Genomic DNA, 25,185 nt, shown 5'->3' with positions numbered 1-25,185 from the left:
AGGAAACAGTTCTTTATGCATAAGGGTAGTCAGAGGTTCAAATGATATGGCAAGATTTCTTATCCTTTTGTTTTTTGTTTCATGTGTAACAAAAATTTAGGGAGAAAATGACGATGTATATCAAATTCCATTAGCATATGTCTGAGGAATAAGGATTTTAAAAAATAATAATAACGTATACTATTCCCAGCTGCCCAGAAAGTCTGCTCAGAATCTAGATGTGAAAAGTATTTATGTATATTTCATAGAATTTTATTAAGTTCCCCGCTAAGAGAGTGGAATAGGACATTGTTATCGTACATCAAATTTAGTCTAAGACCAGTCTGGCAAAGGCTGTGTGTAAGTGCTGCTAACTTCGTATGACTTCATAACTTGGGCCATATTAGCAAGATTATAGCAAGGTTTCAGTGGGATTTTTTTGAGGGGTGGCAGTACAGAGGTTTGAACTTGATCTCACACTAGCTAGGCAGGTACTCCACCACTTGAGCCATACTCCCACTCCAAGGTTTCAGTGTTATTGTGCCCTAATGGTGAAAATTGCTTAATTATTCTTAAAGTAATAATAAAAATTACTATTTTAAAACTGTAAATATCCTTTTTCTGTATAATCACAGTTTTTATTAACATTAGTGACTGAGAGTTTAGACTCAAAATAGTATATCTTGACTGATGTCAACTTCTATGTAATTTCACATGTGCCTTGTTTTCCTCATTTCTAAAATAGAGCTAAAAATAGCACTTCCCAAGCTCAAATATAGCTCAACAGAAGAGTACATGCTCAGCATGCAACAAAGCCCTGGTTTCCATCCCCAGCACTGTGGAGTATGGGGGGAGGACTAGTAATGTCACTCATAGAGTTCATGTGGTATTTAAATGAGTCATATATAAAAACACCTTAGAAGAGTATCTGGCACTATAAGGTCTTGTTAATGTTAGTGATTATGGTCATTATCCTTAATGTCATTTAACCTCACTATGACTTGTTAGATGTTTCTCTTCCATCTAACTTTGCCTGATAAAATTTCATGCCTTGTGCCTCATGACTGGTTGTTGCTTCCTAGTGTTTAGAAAAGATCTATGTATCAATCTGAGACCACAAGTACAGCTTCTTTTAGTTGCCAGTGTTGTTTATTTTCAGGTGTGGCTTTGACAAGCCCTGAGAATAGTGTCTAAAATGTAATAATATAGAAGTATGGAAGGAATTTATTTTCTCTTGGTTCTTGCATGATGAAGTGGTGATGATTTAAAAGAATATCAATTATGGATTACCACAGTCCTATGAAAATTAGGTAGTTCAGATCAAAATTAAATGCAAATGTAGAGGGGGTGGATATGGTGGTACATACTTATAATCCCAGTATTCAAAAGGATGAGGCAGGAACATTGAGACCAGCATGGGGTACATAGCAAGACTCTGTCTCAAATAATCCAACAAAAAATCCAAATGCAGGATAGCTAGTATTAATAAAGTATTGTTTTGGTCTTTTGTTGTTGTTATTTAGAGGCTCAGTTTGGTTTGGTGCTAGGAATTGAACCCATGGCCTGACATATGCTAATAACTATAGCTCCTTCTTTCTGTCTTTTTGATAATCTGTTTGAGTAGAACTTTAGACATGAATATGTGTAGAAAGAGGAAATCAGTTGTTTTAAAAAGAATCAGAGGCACAATTGGGACATTGAACTTTAGCCAAATCTTCAAGTCACCCTTGCTCTAATATTGCTATTATGAGGTTTGACAAGGTTCCAGAATTGCCAGTGATGACTTGGCTCTTTCTTTTTTGCTCCCCACCCCTCCTGATAATGATTCTATGACACAGTCTCCTTCATGCCTCACATCTAACTTGATACAATCATTAATTAAACTTGACTCATGATTTTTTTCTTAAACAAGATCTCTATTTGTTTTACCATATTCTTTATATTTGAGAGAAATGCACAAAACATAAAAGAGACTTGTTAGGAAAACATGACATGGTGAAATACTGTTCCTAAATGTCATATAACCTAAGGGCAATCTGTTTCTCCTTATAGTACTATAATTTTCTTTTAGGAAGAGAACAGTTGTGCAGTGTACACATTTCCTGTAATGGAAAAACCAAGCTACTATGTCATATTTTAAAACAATAAATGGATATTATAGCTTAATACCCAGAGCTGTTATTTTGGCCAACTCAGCTGTCTCAAGTCCACTTAAGAACTGGGAGATAAGCCAAACTATCTCAGAACAAAACAAATAATGCAGCCAGATTCATTATCTTTACTAATAGAATGACACCTCTACCCTCACTCAGGGCCAGTTTATTCCTCTTTTATGCCCAGTTCTAGCAGTTGGCACTGAGGTTATCAGGATAAGAAATAGTCCTGGGTAACCACACAGTGTGCACAGGGAGAAGGATTGTGAGCAATAGCTATGGAGAAAAATGGATGTTTTTCTGTCTTTTCACAGGCCCCAGTGGGAACTTCATTCATATAATAGATACACATTTAATATGTATATTTATAAAATAGATGACATTTTCTTTGCTTAAAAAGAAAAAAGTATAGAAATATATTTTTGAAAGAGTACCATCAAAATTGGATTAAAAATGACAATCAGTAAACTAAATTAATTTGAAATCCCACTAGTTCAGATAAGTGAAAAATTGTGTGACCCACTTGTATAATCTTAGTCTTTTTCTTCTTATAAAGTTATGAATGTATTGTATCAATTACATATAGCATGTAACCCTGTCTTGCTGAATTACTCCTGTAGAATCATTCATTGACTTTCTTATGAGAACACATTAGCTGACCACTCTAGGCCCACCACCAGGAGCCTGGATGTGGTAGGGAAAGTGGCACAGGGTAATGCCCCTCACCTCTTAAACTCACATCCCATGCTGCTTCTAGAAGGATATACTAAAGCCCAAAAGGCTGACCCTGCTGCCTGATCCCCATCTGTGTCCCCTATAAGTTTGGAAGCAGCTTGAGTGAGATCAGGCTTCTTGTTTGATTTGTCTCTGTATATCTTACACCTAATACAGAACCTGGCATATATCAAGTATTCATTAAATCTTAGTTGACTTTAAATCTGTTTCAGTTTTAATTCCTTCCTTGATTTTGGTGAATCTTTGGAATTCCCTCTTTCTGCTAGATCCTTTTATGAAAAAGCTCTTGGATTATATACATTGGAGCCATTTGACTGTGCAGGAAAGTACCTGTTTATCCTTTGGTGTGTGCATGTGTCTCTCTGTATATATCTCCCTCTCCCTCCACCTCCCACACACCCATACTGTTTTGATCAGAGCTACTGTTCCAGATAATGTGCCAGGTGACTGGATGGATGGTCCTTCTCAATGTTTTCCTCACTGAGATTTTGGGAGCCCCCAGTTCCCCTTCTATGCTACTCCCTTTTACCCAAGCAGCAGAAAGCTGCTGACTGTACCAGGTGAAATCCCGGGGTCCACAATGCCAGATGAGAGACATAAGCAATCACACTCTTGCTCCTTTGGCTCAGTGCTTCTTGTCCATGTTCAAGGCTCCTCTTTCATTCCTTTGTATACTGTACAGCTTTTCAAGTGCCTGTGTTCCAGGTGGCTGCTCTCTGTCTCTCTTAGGCTTTTCTTCCTTCTGGTTCTCTGTGTATGTTTCTGAGTAGTTTCTTACCTGTTTTTGTTTATTTTCTTCTCTTTGTTTCTCCCTTTCTTCTCTTGGACTTCATTTCTTCTGTTTTTTGTGATGTAAGCATACTCACACTTCACTTCTAGCTTTTATCTGTTCAAGAGTAATTTATTTCCTTTTTGGCCCTTAGATCTTTCCCTGCCTAGATCTGAGCCCCAGCACCTGCTCACCTTCAGTTTGAAAATGTTTTCCTCATTCCTTCTGCCCCACCTGGCCTGTAGTTTATCCAGTGCCTATGAAGACCCTCCAGAGTATCTTTGATTTATCTTCCCTATTTTGGGGAGGCCCAACTCTGCAACACCAAACTGAAAATTCTGATCTGCTTTTCTATCTCGCCCCTCCTCCTCCTCTTAAATTCTCCCCTCCTCCAACCTCTCACTTTCATCTCATTCTCTGCTTTATCCTGGATAGACTCTGGCCTTTTCAGGTAAAGTCCTACTTCCTCCTACAGCCTCCCTTTCCTCTCTGCCAGTGCTAACACTTCTACCTTAATGCCAGTTCACTAAGATCATTCACCAGGAGATTGTTTTCCCCAACAGTACAATACTTCATCTGCAGAATCTTAAATTTTCCATCATCCCATTCATGCCTATTCCAGCATATCTGAAGTTTTCTAGCTTTCAGAATTATAAATACATTGTTCTGAGTTCCAACACTGATTATGTTATAACTTTGTTAAACTATAAAACTTTAACTTAAGAACTGGGAACTCTGTCAGTGATGTTTAAGATCTCAAGTCCTAATGAGTTTCAGGAACACCTGGGCCCTGGTACAGGTTTTTACTTCCCTGTCTGTAAAATTTTAGGCTAAACACTTAAGAAATGCTCATTAGGCTTTCAACAGTCGTGGGTTTTACTTCCCCTCCTCCCTCCCTCCTTGTTGTCTTTGATTTTCAGTTTTTGTTTTTTAAAATAAATTTTGCATGGCTTATAAAGCCTTTGTTATATCTATAGTACAAGTTATTAGAAATTAAAAAGAAGAAACTATTCATCAATAATTCTACCTAGATATGATAGCTATAAGTTTTTGGTTTGGTGGGGGATTTGGGGAGGAGTTGAAATAGGGTCTCACTATGTGGTCCAGGCTCTTGAGCTCTCATGAGCTCAAGTGATCCTCCTGCCTCAGTCTCCTGAGTAGCTGGAACTATAGGCATGTACCACCATGCCTGGCTGATTAAAATTTTTTTTAATTTCCTCCTGCCTTTTAAAGAGTGAATCTGTATATAGGACTTGACCATTGTAGAAAGTTTTGAATCTTACTATTTTTACTTAATATTGTAGTTTAAATATGCCTTCATATTAGTGGACATTGTTTGAAGATATGATTTAATAGCTTCATGGTGTTTTCTGTCATCCAAATTAGTAATACTTTATTTAGATGTCTTTTACCTTTATACATTTTAGTGAAATAAAGGTAGGCTGCTACTTCACTCATTTTCTTAGGTGTTCCAATCACTTCATCACTGTTAGGTGTTCTAAAACCATGAACATAAATCAACTCTGTCACTTTTAATGATTCTGCCACTCTTGCTTCTAGGGAATAGCTTATAGAAGAAATCCAATCATTTAGGAAAATGACTTTCTGCAGCCATATACATATTGAAACTTAAAAATAAAATCAAAGCTGGCAGAGTGACTGAAATGGCAAAGTGTCTGCCTAGCAAGCGTGAAGCTCTGAGTTCAAACCCCAGTACCACCAAAAAAAAAAAAATAAGTAAATTAAAATAAAATCCATGGAATATGAGTTTTTCAAGAATAACACCATTTGAGTTGCTTTTTTGTGTGTGTGATATTAGGACCTAGCAGGTACTCTCCCACCTGAGCCATACCCCCCAGCCCTTTTTACTACTTTTTTTCTGAATAGGGTCTCAAATTTTTGCCCAGGCAGGCCTTCACCATAATACTCCTATTTATGCCTCCCACGTAGCTGGGATAACAGATGCATGTCATCACACTCAGCTTTTTTTTTTTTTAAGATTGGGGGAGAGTTCCTCACTAACTTTTTATCATGTCCTTGAACCATGATCCTCTAGTCTCCACCCCCTGAGTAGCTGGGATTACAGGAACAAGCCACTGCACATGGCCTGAGTTGCTCTTTAAAGAGTATAATAAGGTAAATAATATAGGTTGTCTTTTAGCATACAAGTATAGTCATCTTGTTGAGGCCAAGGGTTTGTTTCCTGTCTTTTAATATCTTCTATTTTAATAAAATACCTGGTGGTATATATGGTATTAAGCTTAATACCATACTGAAAATACCAATATTTTCAGTTATTTTTTTTCATGAGCACTTTGTATTAAAGCATTCATCTTGTCTACATTTTTTCCTTAAGGATTTTTATTTAGTTTTAATAATAGGTAAATGGTATGGTAAATAGGAATTTTCCAATTTCACTCAGTTTTTACTTGATAATGTAGCATTTTTATGTTCAATATCTTGGCAAGTTTATAATAATAAACTTGCTAAGCTGATTTTAAAAAGGTAAATAGAAAAATGAAGGTATTGAAAATGTCTCTGGTCTTTTTCTTGGAGGGTTATAGAAAAGGCATTCTCTAAGCCACATACTTTTCAGAATCTCTAGTTCTGAGGCTTTCAACAGCATGAAATTGGTCCTGCAGCACAGTTACAGATCATTTGTAATAGTGCTGAAATTGCTAGTGAGTGAACCTGTGCTGAAGGATAGTCATTAATCATGCTGATTAGATTCAGTTCCTCCTGTGCTTTTTAGAGGACCTTTACCTATGTGCTAGATTCTTCATGGTTGTCTGAACCTGGTGTCATGCATTTTCAGTCTTCATTGTGTTTGTCACACTATGCCAAGAGGATGATTAGAAAAATCAATAAGATAAAAATGTCTTCTCATTTAGGAAAAGTCCTGAAAATATTAGTCATTCCGATCAACTCAAAGAAAAGGAGAAGCAAGGTTTTTTCAGGTCTATGAAAAAGAAAAAGAAGAAATCTCAAACAGTAAGTAGATAGCCAATTTCTATATATCATGGCATAGGTTTCTGCATTATTCTTCATTTTAACTATGTATGTAACAGTCAGTTAATTTCTTACCGAAACTTAACATGCATATGCTATGAATGTCTCTGAAATTCTATACAACTGTCCTCTCACAGAGCCTGTTCTAGATTCAGAAGAAGCTCCAGAAGTAGAAGACATTTAATTTGCATGAGAGAGAACAGTTTAAGCCTCTCTCGATAAACTTTTTATCCATGTGGATTTATATTCCTGTAAAAAAAATATGAAGATGCAGGACACATTTGTCACTGGGGGCATAAAGATATGAGAAAACTTAGGAAATGGTTTTGGTTTACATTTAAATTTTGAAATTCATAAATAGCCCTTAGTTCTTTATCCTTCTTTGGCTGGTTGTACAATCCTCATGCTGACAAATATGTCTCCTGGCCGTATAGTCATAGTGAGAAGATCACACCTGACATTTCAGGGCTTGCTTTAGTAGAAAAATATGTTTCCATTGCGATTGCACTGTGAGACAGACTGCACCTTAGCTTCGGAACCCTTCGCCAGAACAAAAGGCTGGCTCCACAGGATTGAGCACATCACTTCACTGAACTACCACAGCAGCAGGAGCAGTTCTTCACCCAAATGAGGCCTGCTTCCCCCTGTGCTTCATAACTAGATGATATGAGTTAGTCATTTTCAATGGTTTTGTTTCTAATTTTACTTCATACATAATTAATCCTTCATCTATTTGAAGAGAAAAAACTACCTCTTCATTGAGTTCATATGCAAGATGAGTAGATTAGACTCAATGCTTCTGAGGCCCTTTCCATCAGGAAAATTCTAAGATTGTAACTCTGTGGTAAGTTAAGATGAGATAGATGAAAATAGCAAAGTATATAACCCGAAATAAGGATTTTTGTTTCATTTTGTCTTACTTCAACAAGTGTTTAAAAAGACCTCTCTAGATCTAGACCTTTCTAGACCATTCTTTCACTTGCTTGTTTAATTTATATATCTTATTATAAAATACATGACCTCACTGCAGAAAAGTTCTGAAATAGAAAAAATCATTCTTAATCTTTCTACCGTACTATAAATATGTTTCCTCATAACTTTTTAGCCTATACATATGTTTGTGGAAGAAAGGTGATGTTTCTGTGTGTGCGTGTGTGTGTGAAGTTTGTTTGAAATAGTAATCATTCCAGTGCAATTTTATATTCTGGCTTTTAACAGAATGTCTGTTTCTTCACACACACACACCCACTATGTATGTTACTACAAAAACTTTATTGTCTTTATTTTAATGACCGAGTAATATTCCTGAAATGTTCATTGGATGGGGGAAACCTACCTATCTCTGAATGAAGCTCACCTAACATGGAATGTCAAATAAAATGCCACTCAGTCAAATATTACTCCATTTGTTATTGAAACTAGATAAGCAAATAGATCTGACATAGTCTAGGGATGCTTAAAATATTTCAAGTAGTAAAAGAAGTAAAACTTTTACTATTGTCTATAGACCATATTATCTATCAAGAACATTTAATTTGGGCTACCTCTTCCTGACCATTGTTACTTTTATTTTGGGGTTTTTGTTCTTAACCACAGGCCTGTAGCTGCTGTGAGGTGATTGATGGTAGAAAATATTTACATATCAAGTAATTGGAGTCATTTTGTGTATAAACTTAGATTTTAAGGTCTGTCTGCCTTAGACCGACATTAAATGTAAAGCCTTTCCCTCCCTGTGACTGAGTAAAGTATATATACCTTGGCTGACTTTATTAGTGAGGACTGGTTCAAATTTTAGGTATTTAAATGTTATAGAATATAAATAGAAAATTACTGTTTTCTAACATTCTCTCTGGTTAAAATTACTTTTTATTAGATATTTGAACTAACTGCAAGATATCTTTCCATAGTACATAATGCCTTAAGTCTTCCTCTTTATTTTTTAATTAAAAGAAAAAATTCAAGGGCTTTAGAATATAGAGTTAGACTTCCAAAGAGTACTATGTATAGCCTGCCAGACCCCAGGTTCTTTGGCCTGGCATTGGGTTAACTTTGCCTTCTTGGAGTGAGCATTCACACATAATTAAAGCTAATTTGTTTTCACTTTCTAATACTCAGCAAAAGGAAACTAAATGAACCGAACTTTGAAAGATTTAAGGCATTGTAGCTTTTGCATAAAAGAAATTGAAACCCAGTACACATAGAGAAGTAGGAGTGTTTTTTTTTTGTTTTGTTTTTTGGTGATACTTTGAACTTGAATCTTTGCCCCTTGAGGCAGGCATTCTACTACTTGAGCCACATGCCCACCTCTTTTTGCTCTGGTTATTTTGGAGATAGGGTCTTGCTTTTTGCTCAGGCCAAGATCCTCGTATTTTAGGCTTCCTGCCTAAATTGGGATGATAGGTGTACGTCTCCTCACCCAGCTTTTTTCTGTTAAGATAGGGTCTTATAAAGTGTTTTTTTGCCAGGACTGACCTTGAACCATGATCCTAATGATCGCATCCTCTCAAGTAGCTAGGATTACAGGTGTAAGCCACTGGCACAGAGCTGAGAAGTGGTTCATTTGGAAGCTGAAGTGAATCCTGAATCTAGTTTGCTACTATAGGAATTGAGCCTAGGCAAGTTGTGACCTGCTCAAAGTCACACAGTTAATTGGGAGGACTAAAACTCAGTTACTGTGTGGAAGATCTCTGAGAACTCCTTTCTAGCCTCCTTAGCAATGTAAGTTAAACTCCTGCCTGGTTTCATCATTAGAATAGGACAATTCATGTGGTATTTTACAGAAATGTCTTCTTACACATACCCATAAAAGATGCTGTGAATACCATTATACACACTCTAGTTCTCTGACAATTGAGATAGCTAAAAGAGGTGCCAAAAATTATTCTTTATTGTAAAGGTGCCTATTTTAACTCAATCTGGAAGCTGCATTGGGAATCTGGCTTCAGTTATAAATCTAGGGAGTTACATAAGTGCTCAGAGCATATGGTGACTTTGCCAACTTGGTAATTGTATCATACTTAGTATCTCAACTTGCAGTGATGCTTCAGTTTAAAGGCTGAAGATTGAATTTTTTATTTGCTTGAAAATCAGACTACTTTCAGTCAAGTACATATTTCTAACTATAGAATGAGTGACATTAGTGTCCTACAACAGTGATAGACCTCTTCCAAGTTTTATTTCTGGCTCAAGACCTGACTAAATTCAAAAGAATTTATGGTATCTTTTCTTTCCTAATAGACAAATCATATGGTAGATTCTTTTAGTTGCTGAAGTCCTCTCTAGCAATTAGGAAATTATTGAACTTTATCAATAGCTCACTAAACATAATTCTTCATAATAGTCATATTTATGATAATAAACAGCTTCTTAAATGTTTCATAAGCTTAATGTGAGTAGATGTTTGTAGGTATCTAGGCATTCCTCCTGTAGTTACTGATCATAACCACATGTTATATACTTAGAAGTTTGTGCTTATCTTGACCTTATTAATCTCTTCATGTCCAGGTGATAAATGACATAGAACTTCTATAGACACACAGCACACAGATTCTTTCCATGATGGTTAATATTTAATAATTAGAGGGCTGCCGAGGGCTAGTAGTTTCAATTAAAGAACCTTTTTTTTTGCAATTAGTTTATTTGTATCTTATATTACAGACAGATTCCACCAGCGGGGAGAATCCAAGCATCAAGAAATCCCTCTTTCCTCTTTTTAATTCAAAGAATCATTTAAAGCATAGTTCTTCTTTGAAAAAGCTTCCTGTAGTCACTCCACCCATGGTACCCATTTTTACGTATGGTAGCCCTGAAAACTGCTCCAGTAAACTTGTTTTACTGATGACAACAGCATGTTTTATTTTCATGGGGTCATATTCTCTTTATGCTAGTTAAGTACCTGAGCCAGTTCCATAAATTTACTGAGATATAAATTCTTTGCCAATATGGATTTTCTGAATCAATTAAGGTTATTCAAGTGTAAAACAAACAAGTGAAGGGCTAGTTTGGATTGTCTGATTTGTCAATTATTGGGAGACAGTATTCATAAAAATCTCTTTTTTCCTATAAAAAATTCAATTTAACATTTACAGTTAACAAATGTTTTTACTTTTGGATCATTGTTAACATTTGGTTGGCAATTTGTTTCTTTGAAACCAAGTTTGAATTGACCAAATTAAGTGAGCTAGCAGGCTCCATGTAAAAAAACAACTACTAGTTGGTGACTTGCTAGACCTTCATCTTGCTCTAGCTTTTGCTGGTCACTTAGTTTAAAGCCATGGTTTTTGCTCTGCATTACACATAACTTTCTTTTGCTCACCCAAATCGGTGAATAGACCTATTGAATTCACTTGAAATTTGTGGCATAAATTTCTAGCAGTTTCCTAGTATATAATGCTAGAGCCAGATTTACTGGGCAGTGATTTGGGAATATGATTCAAATATACTTTCCCACTTTGCTATCCTTGAAAGCCAATTAGACTTCTTTGGCACTACCAAATACAGTGTTTGGATCATTTTCCCAGCAGGAAATTTTTTTTGTTTTATTGAACTGGTTCATAACCTAACAGCAATATGGAATGAGGATACGACAGCAGTTCCTGATACAGCCCAATTTAACTGCTCTCTCTTACAGCTACTGAAACTAACAGCATGGGAATGCTTTAAGGGTTGAGGTTTTAACCAAGCTGCATGACATCTGCCAATTTTTCCTAATGCAGGGAAAATTATTACAAGGGCAAAAGAATTTAACTAGCATCACTTACATTATGAACATTGGGAGAGTTTTGGTTTCGTTCTTTATTGGGTTTTTTTGTTGTTGTTGTTTTGTTTTTTGAGTTTTTGTTTGATTCTCCTCTTGGGTGTGGTTGCATATCTTAATTAGCCTTATTGATATGCTTATTGAATCCTTGTCTATCTTTTACTCCAGGTGCCCAATTCTGATGGCCCTGATCTGCTGACCTTACAGAAAGCCCTTCACTCTGCTAGCACTTCAATCAGCAGGCCAAAGGAGTGGCGCCCCTCTGAGAAACTCTCAGATCCACAGATGCATGTGAGTGGAGCCTGTACCACTTACAGACTTTTTGACTGTGGCAACTCCTTGGGGGAAAGCATGGGGAAGAAAACTTAGCCTCTCAATGTTACAACAAGAGCCTCCCCCAAATAGATCCTCACTAATAGCCAAGTGCTTCTTGAGAGTCAGGACAGATCTTGATTCCCAGTGGGAAAAAAGGAAGCCTCCATTAGCCTTCTCCTAACTAGGGAGGGGGCAGAGAGGTTATAGAGATGAAGAAGAAATAGTCCCAGCCCACAAATACTCTACAGCCCAGGAGAGAACGAAGACCCATAAATATCTTAGTAAAAAGATATTGATAAAAAGTGAGATATGCCATAAACTGTTGGAGAGGATGAGGAGAGATGAAGGTTTGCTTAAAGGTTGTAGCATATGAATTGGCCCTTGAAAGACAGATTGGATAAACTGCCTTGAAAAAATATTTCAACTTTTTAAATCCATACTATTTTTAATAGAAAACAGGCAAACAATTGAATTTAGGAACCACATATCAGACAGTATTGTAACCACACTTATCTGCTATAATGGGGGAATAAGCAGAAATTGAATCAGTAAGTTCTCAAGTAACTGAAGTTTATCTTCTTTAAACAACTATTTTAATTGGAAATATTTCAATATTATATCTTTTCAGTATCCCACAATAAGCATAATGACATAGTCTACCATGTTTGTATTAATCATATCACAGATTTCTGGAATTTGGAAGTGGAGGCTTGACTTTTTATAGGTTTTGTATTTACTCTCTTTAAGTAAACTTTTATTTAGAGCTGTGGACACAAGTTCCCCAAATTGCCATTCTCTTTGCCCAATCATTTATATTTCTACTCTATCATAATATATGCTGTGGGAAGATACATAGAGATGTACATATCTAAGCTTATTGGATATATATCCAAACTAAGAACACAAGGCTCTGAGGAAGAGCCTCATGCTTACAAACTCTTTGTTGAAACCATTTCTTTTACCAAAAAGCTCTTACAAATAACTTCACATCTCCAGATTATTTTAGATCATTGTAGTTGCTCGATAGTTTCATGTGATCAGGGCTTTAAAAATCACCAGGAGTTTCATTGTATTGTCATACCAATTCAGTGAAAAACAAAATACTTTTGAGTATATACAGTGTGCAGGATACCATGCTACCTCCTGTGGGGGACCCCACAGCATTCTTTTTTTTTATTTTATTATTCATATGTGCATACAAGGCTTGGGTCATTTCTCCCCCCTGCCCCCACCCCCTCCCTTACCACCCACTCTGCTCCCTCCCTCTCCCCCCACCCCCTCAATACCCAGCAGAAACTATTTTGCCCTTATCTCTAGTTTTGTTGAAGAGAGAGTATAAGCCATAATAGGAAGGAACAAGGGTTTTTGCTGGTTGAGATAAGGATAGCTATACAGGGAGTTGACTCACATTAATTTCCTGTGCATGTGTATTACCTTCTAGGTTAATTCTTTTTGATCTCACCTTTACTCTAGTTCCTGGTCTCCTTTTCCTATTGGCCTGAGTTGCTTTTAAGGTATCTGCTTTAGTTTCTCTGCATTAAGGGCAACAAATGCTAGCTAATTTTTTAGGTGTCTTACCTATCCTCACCCCTCCCTTGTGTGCTCTCACTTTTATCATGTGCTCAAAGTCCAATCCCATTGTTGTGTTTGCCCTTGATCTAATGTCCACATATGAGGGAGAACATACGATTTTTGGTCTTTTGGGCCAGGCTAACCTTACTTAGAGTGATGTTCTCCAATTCCATCCATTTACCAGCGAATGATAACATTTCATTCTTCTTCATGGCTGCATAAAATTCCATTGTGTATAGATACCACATTTTCTTAATCCATTCGTCGGTGGTGGGGCATCTTGGCTGTGGGTGGGGCATAACTTGGCTATTGTGAATAGTCCCGCAATAAACATGGGTGTGCAGGTGCCTCTGGAGTAACCTGTGTCACATTCTTTTGGGTATATCCCCAAGAGTGGTATTGCTGGATCAAATGGTAGATCAATGTCTAGCTTTTTAAGTAGCCTCCAAATTTTTTTCCAGAGTGGTTGTACTAGTTTACATTCCCACCAACAGTGTAAGAGGGTTCCTTTTTCCCCCGCATCCTCGCCAACACCTGTTGTTGGTGGTGTTGCTGATGATGGCTATTCTAACAGGGGTGAGGTGGAATCTTAGTGTGGTTTTAATTTGCATTTCCTTTATTGCTAGAGATGGTGAGCATTTTTTCATGTGTTTTTTGGCCATTTAAATTTCTTTTGAGAAAGTTCTGTTTAGTTCACTTGCCCATTTCTTTATTGGTTCATTAGTTTGGGGAGAATTTAGTTTTTTAAGTTCCCTGTATATTCTGGTTATCAGTCCTTTGTCTGATGTATAGTTGGCAAATATTTTCTCCTACTCTGTGGGTGTTCTCTTCAGTTTACAGACCATTTCTTTTGATGAACAGAAGCTTTTTAGTTTTATGAGGTCCCATTTATCTATGCTATCTCTTAGTTGCTGTGCTGCTGGGGTTTCATTGAGAAAGTTCTTACCTATACCTACTAACTCCAGAGTATTTCCACTCTTTCCTGTATCAACTTTAGAGTTTGTGGTCTGATATTAAGATTCTTGATCCATTTTGAGTTAATCTTGGTATAGGGTGAGATACATGGATCTAGTTTCAGTTTTTTGCAGACTGCTAACCAGTTTTCCCAGCAGTTTTTGTTGAAGAAGCTGTCTTTCTCCATCGTATATTTTTAGCACCTTTGTCAAAGATAAGTTGGTTATAGCTGTGTGGCTTCATATCTGGGTCCTCTATTCTGTTCCACTGGTCTTCATGTCTGTTTTTGTGCCAGTACCATGCTGTTTTTATTGTTATTGCTTTGTAATATAGTTTGAAGTCAGGTATTGTGATACCTCCTGCATTGTTCTTTTGACTGAGTATTGCCTTGGCTATTCGTGGCCTCTTGTGTTTCCATATAAATTTAACAGTAGATTTTTCAATCTCTTTAATGAATGTCATTGGAATTTTGATGGGAATTGCATTAAACATGTAGATTACTTTTGGGAGTATCGACATTTTTACTATGTTGATTCTACCAATCCATGAGCATGGGAGATCTCTCCACTTTCTATAGTCTTCCTCACTCTCTTTCTTCAGAAGTGTATAGTTTTCCTTGTAGAGGTCTTTCACATCTTTTGTTAGGTTTACACCTAGGTATTTGATTTTGTTTGAGGCTATTGTAAATGGAATTGTTTTCATACATTCTTTTTCCGTTTGCTCATTGTTAGTGTATAGAAATGCTAATGATTTTTCTATGTTGATTTTATATCCTGCTACCTTGCTATAGCTATTGATGATGTCTAGAAGCTTCTGAGTAGAGTTTTTTGGGTCTTTAAGGTATAGGATCATGTCGTCTGCAAATAGGGATATTTTGACAGTTTCTTTACCTCCACTGCTTTCTTAGAAAGACTTTAGAATGGTGATGGGGGATACATCCTTAGAAGCAATTTCTCATGGAACTGATTCTTGAGTCATTTACTTTGGTTTTCATTGCCCTGTGCCTTCAAATCCTGTAGTGTTCCTAGAGATCAGCATATTCAAACTTGGCTGAAACCTAAAATGCATGTCGCTTCTACAGTGACATTCAGAGTAAAGGTGCTCTGAAGATTAGCAGCCAGAGGTGCTCCAAAGCTAAGGTTGTTGCTTGAGTGCCAGAGTCTGGCAATAGTGATTGTGTATTTCCAAGTGCTTCCTATGTCTGTCTGTCTGTCTTTGTCTATGTCTCTCTGTCTCTGTTTCTCTCTCTCTCTCAAGCAGTGCTAGGGATTAAATCCTGGGATTCGTAAGATTAGCAAGCACTCTACCACTGAGCAGTATTCCCAGCCCTTTTTCACTTTGAGACAGGATGTTGCTAAGTTGCCCATGTTGGCTTCAAACTTATGACCCTTCTACCTCAGCCTTCTGATTAGCTGAGATTACAAGCATGTGCCACCATGCCCAGCTTCCCATGCCTCTTCTGATAGCAATGCTCATGCATTCCACAGTAGGGGGGGAAGAAGAGAGTGAACTGCCAGTTACCATCAAGGAACCTGAGGCTAAAGAGTTGCTAGAGACAATGTTGTTGGACTTGGGTCACATGACAAGGGGAGAGCACATACGGGAGGTATGGGGATAGGTAGAAAATCCAAAACATGAAAGCATTTGATGTCTCACCCCAGAGGAACTAATACAGAAACCTTAAAGCGACATAGGTCAACATGAGAAGGGGATCAGGAATGAGTGTAAAGGTCAGTTAGAGATGAATGACCTTGGGTTGTAACACATTTGTACATGGAAGCAATGCTAGGAATCTCTCTGTATAGCTATCCTTAACTCAACTAGCAAAAACACTTTATCTTTCTTATTATGCTTATGTCTTCTCTTCAACAAAATTAGAGATAAGGGCAGAACAAATTCTGCCTGGAAGTGAGGAGGGGTGGGGGGGAGAGTGTAGAGGGGTGGGGCCAAGGGGGAGAAATGACCCATACAATGTATGCACATGTGAATAAATGAATTTAAAAACAGAGTTGCTGGAGAATCATTAGCCAGTGAAGGGCAGAGCCCATCCTGTACCCTGCCCTCTGCTTAACGCCAGCATCCCTCCATAGTGCAGTACCCGGTAAAGTCTTTGGCCAGAAGTCATTTCATGGACAGACATGCAGGCAGGTAGGGCTACTGTGAGCCTGTATAAGGAATTAAAGGTTTCCTTGAATGAATCACCTATACATTCTGTAGGAGTTTTGCTTATTTCTCTATGCCCAGACCTTACTTACCCTTCCCTCCCTGAAGAAAAGTAAAAACAAAAAGTAAAACTAGAGCAGGGAACATTAAGATTTTGCAATATCAAGAAAAAGAGAGCTTGAGATATAGCTCACTGGTAGAGGATTGCCTACCATTGCAATGTCCTGGGTTCAATCCCCAGAACCACAGGGAAAAAGAAAGAAAGAAAAAAACATAAGCCAGAGAGGTAACAAAAAGAGCTATACAATTTAGTAGCTCAGTGCATTGCTACCTAACTAAAACATTACATTTTTTTTAGCTTCTCTTAGAGCTAGATATGGTTGTGTGCCTTAGTTTATGTGGGGCTTTTGAGAAGCCTTCTAAAGAAGGAAGAGACATATCCCTTTTTTGTTCCTTCTCTTTCCTGGGGTTGAAGCATGAGAACCATGGTAAAGATAGGATGCAGCCAGATCAAAGAAGCTTTGAGCATACCCTATCAGCTCTAGCTATCTTCTCTAGGTTTAGGCTTTCGCATGAAAGAACAGTGACTGAAATCTCATTTGAAGAAACCTAGAAAAGAGAGCTGAATTAGGTCTTCCAACAACATGATTGGCCTATGTCCCATCATCTCACATCTGAGCTTCATGTTCTTCCATATCCCTGGTATACTCTTAAGTCCTACATTCTCATCTTTTCTTTCAGAGCCAACCGTTAAAATCACTACGCAAGCTGTTACATCTCTCTTCATCCTCAAATCACCCGGGTTCCTCTGATCCCCGATTCCAGCCCTTAACAGCTCAACAGACCAAAAATTCCTTCGCAGAAATTCGGATTCATCCCCTGAGCCAGGCCTCTGGTGGGAGCAGCAACATCCGGCAGGAGCCCACACCAAAGGGCAGGCCAGCCCTCCAGCTGCCAGGTCAGATGGATCCTGGTTGGCATGTGTCCTCTGTGACCAGGAGTGCCACAGAGGGGCCTTCCTACTCTGAACAGCTGGGTGCCAAGAGTGGGCCAAATGGGCACCCTTATAACAGAACAAATCGCTCACGAATGCCAAATCTGAACGATTTAAAAGAGACAGCCTTGTAATGTGTGCTGGGGTAGGGGGAGGAGGGGCAAGCCTGTTGGGAGGGGAGGGTGTAGGGTGGGCTGGGGAATGGGCTGGGCCAGGGTGGTAAGCCAGTATTTTCAGCTTTATGAAGGTGTGTGCAATATTGTATGTGTGGAGCCATACAGCTCCTCACAGCCACAAATGCAAGTCAGGGATCTTAGAGCCACAGAAGTTCCTTAGGGATCACCACTCCCCACAGGACTTATGTGAGGAATTGGTAAAGTGTGCCACTGAGGAAGAAGAAATTATTGCCAGTTTCTCCCCTTTACATTCCAGCTTTAGTGCAATCTCTGTTGAACTTGGGAAAGCTGGAACATGTCCTGGCACTGCAGGGGATAGAAAAATTCGTGTTGACCGATGCCCTTACCACATTTTTTTTCTGCCTAGACTAAATGTGGGGTTTATTGTAATCTAAGAGTATCCCTTTAAGGGTTAGCAGATGAACTGTATGTCTTAAATTGTTTTCTAAGCTTCCACATTTGATAGGATTTATAACATTTATTTATAATTAATATTGTACTGTTATAATCATACCTTTTATGTTATAATGTAAAGTTATTTTAAGCTGTTTGAAACATTGTGAAGCAGTGGGACAGCTACAGTAGTTTCTATAAAAACTAAACAGTAACATTTATATATTGCATCAGGAGTATTTTATTCTATATATAAATATATATGGTAAATATTTGTCTGTTTTATAAATACATTCATTTAAAGAAAGTATCATTATGACACTATCTGCCATATTTTTATACATTTGTGATATGGAGTGAGTATTATACTTCTAATAAAGGGAGTTGAATTGTGGCTACATGTGACTGTCACCGTATGAACCTTGCTGAACTTTTTGGCCCCAGCAGTAGCCTCTAGACATGATCCTTGGTAGCAGGCAAAATGCAGCATCTCTTTCCAGACCTGCAGGGGAAGAAAGTCAGATAAGCCAGTGAGGATCCCAGCAGGCCTTGCTTACATCTTCACATACTTAGCTCCCGGTTATGTCCAGAGACATTAACTTGAACATGAGGGGAGAATATACAGAGGTGTTGCTTGTGGGTCTTTGCAGAGAGAATGTGCTCTTCCACTTAATATTAGTGTAGAGTATAGACCAAAGATTTGCCAGTGAACATTCTTTGTTGTGAGGTTATAAGAGGCACCTGTCTGCAGATCTTGCAAACCAGCTGTATGCTCCTGAATACTGTCCACCCTTCTGGAGTCTCTTGGTTCCAGGGTAGGATATAAGATATGTGTGTGGCACTTCTACTTCGAAATCTTTTGTTTTCTTATTGTTCTTTCTGATATATTTAAAAAGGCTCCTGAAGCAATTCCAGATGTAGAAAAAATTGCTGTATCCATTTTTTCTTCCTGGGACTGTGCATTTATAGCAAAGTCATCATGCACACCTGTATATACACATACCCCTCCATCAGAAGAGGACCTACCTTTCCCTCATTTGATCCCTTTTTAATTCCCAAGTTATTCCCAATAGAACAGAAGCCTTTGGCCAGCAAGTATTATACCCCCATTTCTCTGGGCCATCTTTGACAGAAATCACTGCAATTACCATCATCTATCAGTAGTCATAGATTTTTGAAAGTAGTCTCTTAGCAATAAGGCTTTTAGAGGTCCCTTCCACCCCTCAAAGAGGTAACTTCTCAGTATTTGTTACTTATTTCAGAATTCTGAGAGTGTCAGCCCCTGAATTGAGTCAGCTGTCATTGAAATATGCCGAATTACTATTAACCCTTCCCCAAGATTTTGAGAATATAGCTCTAATGATTATGAAGATTATAAAGAAAAAGGTCTTAGATTCTTTGAAGCGTAATTTGTGTGCATATTGCATTTTTATATAAATAATATAATGATGTATATTGATCATATATAGAAGTCATTTTAAGGTGCTTTTTATTTAGTTTTGATAAGTGTAATAGGCACTAAAATGAAACTCAACTGGGTACTATTATGGAAACAATTTAATTCAAGTTAATGGTTTTGCATGCTCTTGAGTTCTTTTCCTATCTTGTTTGTCACCAGTTCAGTACTGTTTGGGTAGCTCTGAATTCTGGCTTTTCCCAGGCATCTGCTTGGTTATTCAAATACGATAGACTCTCAGCAGTTTTCGCCTGGATACAGTGATTCTAAAAAGGTGTATAATTAACTCTTCTTTTTCATGCTAGATCTGTACCTTGTGTCTCCCCTAGCAAACCAGGAACTCCTTTTTTTTCCTCTGGAAAGACGTCTCACTGTGCTGTGCGCTTAGGAGCTACGTGGTCCCATTGCCATGTTGTGGCATTTGAGACTTAGTCTTCACCTAGGGGCTGGTTTCCCATGTTGTCATCCTTGCTAACACTGGGACCTCAGATCTTTGCAGAACATTTCTATTTACAATGTTTCTTCAAAGAAGGGCTAGAATATTTGCCTAGAGCAAACTAAACCTAACTGATGAAGAGTCAATCTAATTTTTCGTACATTCCCAGATTCAAGCCAGGAAATAGCTGCAGTGTTTTCAACTAGTGTTTCTGAGGTAGTTCCTTTATCCTCTTCTCACATTTTGTCCATTCCGACTTTTCCTTGATCCTCAATAAGCTGTAAGTGAACCTTTAATCTTCATTTCTAGCATATCTACAATCCTCATTTCTAACATTTCTTTCTCTTCCTGCTCACGGAGGAGGGCAGTAACATTTTCTCTCAGATCTAATGAGTCCTCACTTAGCTTTTAACTGTTCTTTTCCCCTCTGGTTGGTAAATTATTGACTTTACAAAGATGTCATCCATGATAAGAAGAACATAACATAAAGTCACAAAAAATTGCATTTTCTTTAGGCAGGGGTGTTTATGGCATCCACCTTAACTTCCTAAAAGACACAAAGGTTGAACGAAGGCTTATGAATTACTTCATTTTATGAAATTATCTCTAATCTCCTTTTGAAAGAAACTCAGCTTTGCTGTTTTTCTAGTTTTACTTCTTCACCACCGCCTTTTTCTTCCCTAATGTTCAAAGTGAACTTTAACTGAGCTTTGTTCAGTGTTAACTGAAATTTAGCCTCTCCAGAGCCCAAGACCGAAAGAGAGTGCTCCATGCCAAGAGGCTCATGTGAGCAGTCTCTACAGCAGCACTTCTTAATGAGGGGCCATTTTGCCCCCCAGAACACATTTGACAATGTCTGGAGATATTTGGTCATCACTACAGGGGGTAGTGTGGGATGTGCTACAGGCATCTAGTAAGTAGAGGCCAGGGATGGGATGCTACTAAAACACCCTAGGGTGTATAAGACAGCCTCTCCCCCTCCCCCTCTCACAACAAAGAATGATCTAGCTCCAAATATCACTAGTGCTGAGGTTGAGAAACCCTGCCCAGGATTATTCTAGACCCACCACTCTGCAGAGCTTGATTCTGGTCTTGTTCTTTCCAGAAATGAATTCATCAACATCACATACTCTTTTTTTTTTTTTAGTGGGACTGGGGTTTGAACTTAGGGCTTTGCACTTTGTAAAACAGCACTGTACTGCTTGAGCCACACCTCCAGTCCATTTGGCTCTGGTTATTTTGGAAATGGGGGTCTCAAAAACTATTTGCCCAGGCTCCCAAGTAGCTAGGATTACAGGCATAAGCCACCAGCGCTTGGTGGAACATCACATTCTCTTTAAGAACCTTCTACCACTATTTTGGAATCCTTGGAATCCTATTGTTTGTTTCCTTTGTCTTGGGCCTGCTAAAAGGTGCATACTTTGGGAGGAAGCCAGAGTTACTTTCCATGTGTTTGAGAACTTAAATTCTAGGTTAGCACCTTAGAAAATCTTTCATAGAGCCATGAGGCTTATATTTAGAAGCAAGCAACAGCCTGGCAGATTGGCATGATTTCTACCAACTGCTCAAAGGCATCCATGGCTTTTAGCTGTGTCTACAAAAAGAAAATGTCTTTGTTTTTTATTGAATTCATTTAATAGCTCTTTACAAATATTAGCATATGGCAGACCAATTAGAAGCAAAAATCTCTTTATTGGTGGTTGTGATGTGGCTGTTACAGAAGTCTTTGTGCTGTATGCTTTGGTTAAATTGGTTTTCAAACATGCTTTTAAGACTCACCATAGGCAGTTGTATACTTTAATTCTATGCTCAGAGCTACACTGGTCAGTCTCTAGTCATGCCATGTATTATAAAGTATGTTGTGGTTGTAGAGTTAGCCAGTTTAGCATGTTCCTAATCTGAAAATTAGTGGACTACACTAGGAAATACTATTCCATTTTCCCTTTCCAGCACCTCTTAGTTGATATCATAGTATCCTCACTTCTTAAAGTAGTTTTTAGAGTAAATAAGGAAAAAAGCCATTTATTTTCTTCTAGCCATGTATTGAGAATGATTTGTAAGTGTACAACTTCTTTCAAAGGCCAGAAGATTACTTTTCCAGTGTGTAGAAGGCTCTGTTTCTCTTCACCTAGGTCCCAGTGGTGACCTGACCTAACTCAGCAAGGGCTGTAAGTAGCTCATCAGAAGTCACTGCTGGGACTCAGGAAATATGCATGTTCTCTTCTGCTCAGAACCTGTGTTCTGGAGAACATTGCTTTTTATAGCTAGAAGTTCATTGCCTCCTGCGTTAGAGTGGGCTATTGAATTCTGTGTGGGCACTAAGAGCCACAGACTCATACTGGAATATGGTATGTTACAGTAAACCAAGTCAGAAAATAGTGGAATATTTCCTTGCCTTCTTTAGTTGATCATTAATAAAGTACGTAGACAGGAAAAATACTTACTTATGATCTAAGAAATAACAGTTCTGGTTTGTTTGAAAGAAAGTGCAGAAAAGGCAGTACAAATATCATAAATGTCCTGTCACTAATCCCCAGGATCAGAATCGTATAAGAAGGTCCTTGCAGAGTTTTAGAAGGCCAGAGTACCAGAAAAACAAAAATAAAAACAAAAGCCAAAATCCAGAGTTGTAAGCAGTTACAGTTTCCTCCTTTTGCTTCCTGCCCAGCTGAGATATACAATATCTTGAGTTCTAGTTCAGCTGAGTAAAAGATTGTATCTTGGAAACCATAAGTAAGAAGCCATGCAAGAAAATGAAATCCCTCTATACACATCATGGGAGAGAATCCAGATGGCTAGGAAACTCTGGGCCTATAGCCCCAGGCGATTCCTTTTTTTTTTTTTTAATTGAATATACTATACAAGATGGTAGACTTTTGTATGAGCCAGTTACTTACAGGAGTCTTCATTTCCCATAGTACTTTGGCAATTCATCAGTGTTAGACCTATTCCCTATTCTATCTTTCTTCTCTCCAGGCACTGACCTACCTTTCTTTGTATTTACTGTAGCCTGTTAAATATGATCCTGACCTGCCTTGCATTTTCATTCATCAACTGTTTACTCCCAAATTTAAGGGAGGGTTGTCTCTTGTTTTGCCAAAAAAAAATTTGTCAGTCTGCACACTGGATTTTTAGAGCCAGCAAAGTGCAGCAGTGAAGCTGGTTTCACTTTTAAGGTCCTTCATTTCCCACCAGGGTAAGCTCTGTATCCCCGCTTTGATCCTTGGTTCTAGTTGGTCCTTCTTGAGAATCTGAAATTGGTCTCTGTGTTGTATGCAGATTAGAAGTTGCCTTGTTCACTGCTCTTCCCAGGCAGAGTATCAGGGAGAAAGAGGCCTTATCTGTCCCTCCATCCCCTCCATTTTGGCAGACTGCTGAGAATCCCTCAGGACTTCTTTGGGATTTCACTTCCCAGAAAGTTGATGTGATTCATTTCAGGTGGAGACAACTTGTCCTAGTGCTCTGCTTCAGGTCTAATCAGAAGAAACCCAGGAATAGAGAAGGTAGATGCCTTGACTTTTGTCCCCATTGGGGGATTAAAGTGTTTATTGCCAGAATTATCAAAAGCTCCAGTTAAACTCAGTAGAGTTTCACAAGAAAATGATGCTTTTCCTCCTGGAGAATATGTACATTCTCCACAATGGCTTCAATTTTCCAAAATGGAAAGCAAAGCTTGCAGAAAATCCATTTCCCTATGGATAAACCATGGGTTCTAGTCACCAGTCTCTCTCCCTCTCCTTGTTTACTCTTTGGTCACTTGATTGAGTCAAAATGGAGGGGTGACACAGTGACGTGGTGATGGAAAGAACTAAATTCTCAATGTAAACTTGCATTGATTAAACAGATACAATTAAGCCAAACAAAATAGTTACCCCAGATTCCTATCTCCAAGAATTGCTGTGTGCAAGAATTACTTTGTGAATTTTGAATTCAGGTAGTTATTCTGTATATATTCAGCACTTCTTCAATCTCTAGTAAGTTTGAAGGGGGTATCTGGGAAGACACAGGGTAGGCTGACCCTGAGACCCTGTTCATTCTTAAAAACAAAAATAGGGATAAGCCAGAGGGATGTGACATCCAGTTTGTGGTAAATGAAGAATCAGTGAAAATTCTTAATTGCACAGACTTTATAATCTGTTATATAAAGTGTAATTCCATACTTTTTACTGTGGCAAGGGTGTGATGTGGTTGTTAATCTTTTTACTTTTTGAATCCAAACTGAAATTTAAGTGTTGATTACTTAAATTCCTCACAAGCTAATTATGAACCATTTGTAAAGTGTTTCTATAACTCTTTGTATCATGTGTTGGTACATCTTACCAAGTTTTTTCTGGCATGTATTCCATTCTAAACTTCTGTTAAATTTCTAATGTTGCTGTAAATATTATTCAAATATTACTCTGTGGTAACCTTCATTATCAGCATGAAATGGTTAATTTTTACTGAGCACAATGTATTTTTGAATGGATCTTCCCAAATGTCTTTAATAAAATGCAGATTTTGCACTGACTGATGTGACTGCCAGGCCTTCCCAGTCTTGAGCACTGTGATCCTTCTTACCTTTGAACACCAAGCAGCTCCTTTTTGGTTCTTTCTTTGTAAGAAAGAATGCTTTCTAATTCCGATGAGGGATAATGGGCCTTTCATGTTGTAATCGATTTAAGGAAGAGAAATTAATGCCAACTAAACCTTGTTACTTAATGATGGTGGCTTTTTTTCCCTATTTTTGAAGTTCTTTTTCCTTATGGCATTTTGAAAACTTTAGTTTCTTTTACACTTGAGTGTTTTCACTTGTACACATTGCTAGAGGCTTGCTTGATGGTTTAAAGATTAGGAAAGGTGCCAACCTCTCATGCTCAGTGGTATGGAAAAAGCAAAGATGGAGAGGTTGCTAATGATTTCTTCTTGTTCTAGAGCAGGGGTTAGCAAACTTTTTCTGTAAAGGGTCAGATGGTAAATATTGGGGGCTCTATCAACTGTACTGAACTCTGCCCTTTTATAGTGCAGAAGCAGCTAGATAACAAGTAAATGAGTGTCATGGTGTTTTGATAAGACTTTATTTACAAAAAACAGGCCAGAGTTTACTAATGCCTATTTAAGGCCCTCACTTTTGTCATTTAGGGTAAGAAGACCAACTGTGTAAGGCTCAAGAAGGGGAAAAACTATTTTGTGGTAATATATATAAAATATTCTCCAGACTTTATCTTTTCTTTATCTTTCTAAACAAAGGGTAGGAGCTAAAACTCAGAATTTTGCATTCTTAAAAGCATTGTGTCAACCAGTTCTTCACTTTGAGTGTCTCCTTAAGGGGCATGGAAACTAGCC

At 38.0% G+C, this 25,185-nt stretch overlaps 1 protein-coding gene across 2 annotated transcripts in view; it reads left to right on the top strand.

Annotated features, from left to right (window-relative positions):
• Positions 1–17,547, top strand: part of Cdkl5 (cyclin dependent kinase like 5) — a 165,589-nt gene extending 148,042 nt beyond the window's left edge. The window contains exons 16-19 of one of the 2 annotated variants that reach the window (XM_074064364.1): positions 6,528–6,627; positions 10,303–10,425; positions 11,570–11,692; positions 17,147–17,547. In XM_074064364.1, the coding sequence (XP_073920465.1) occupies positions 6,528–6,627; positions 10,303–10,425; positions 11,570–11,692; positions 17,147–17,533 (733 nt within the window). In that variant the 3' untranslated portion in view covers positions 17,534–17,547. The remainder of the gene's footprint in view (positions 1–6,527; positions 6,628–10,302; positions 10,426–11,569; positions 11,693–17,146) is intronic. The other variant, XM_074064365.1, reaches the window with a different exon arrangement.
• The last annotated feature ends 7,638 nt before the right edge of the window (positions 17,548–25,185 follow it).

The sequence above is a fragment of the Castor canadensis genome, chromosome X (genome assembly GCF_047511655.1).
Source record: "Castor canadensis chromosome X, mCasCan1.hap1v2, whole genome shotgun sequence".
NCBI lineage: Eukaryota > Metazoa > Chordata > Mammalia > Rodentia > Castoridae > Castor > Castor canadensis.
This window is presented reverse-complemented; position numbering and strand designations above follow the sequence as displayed.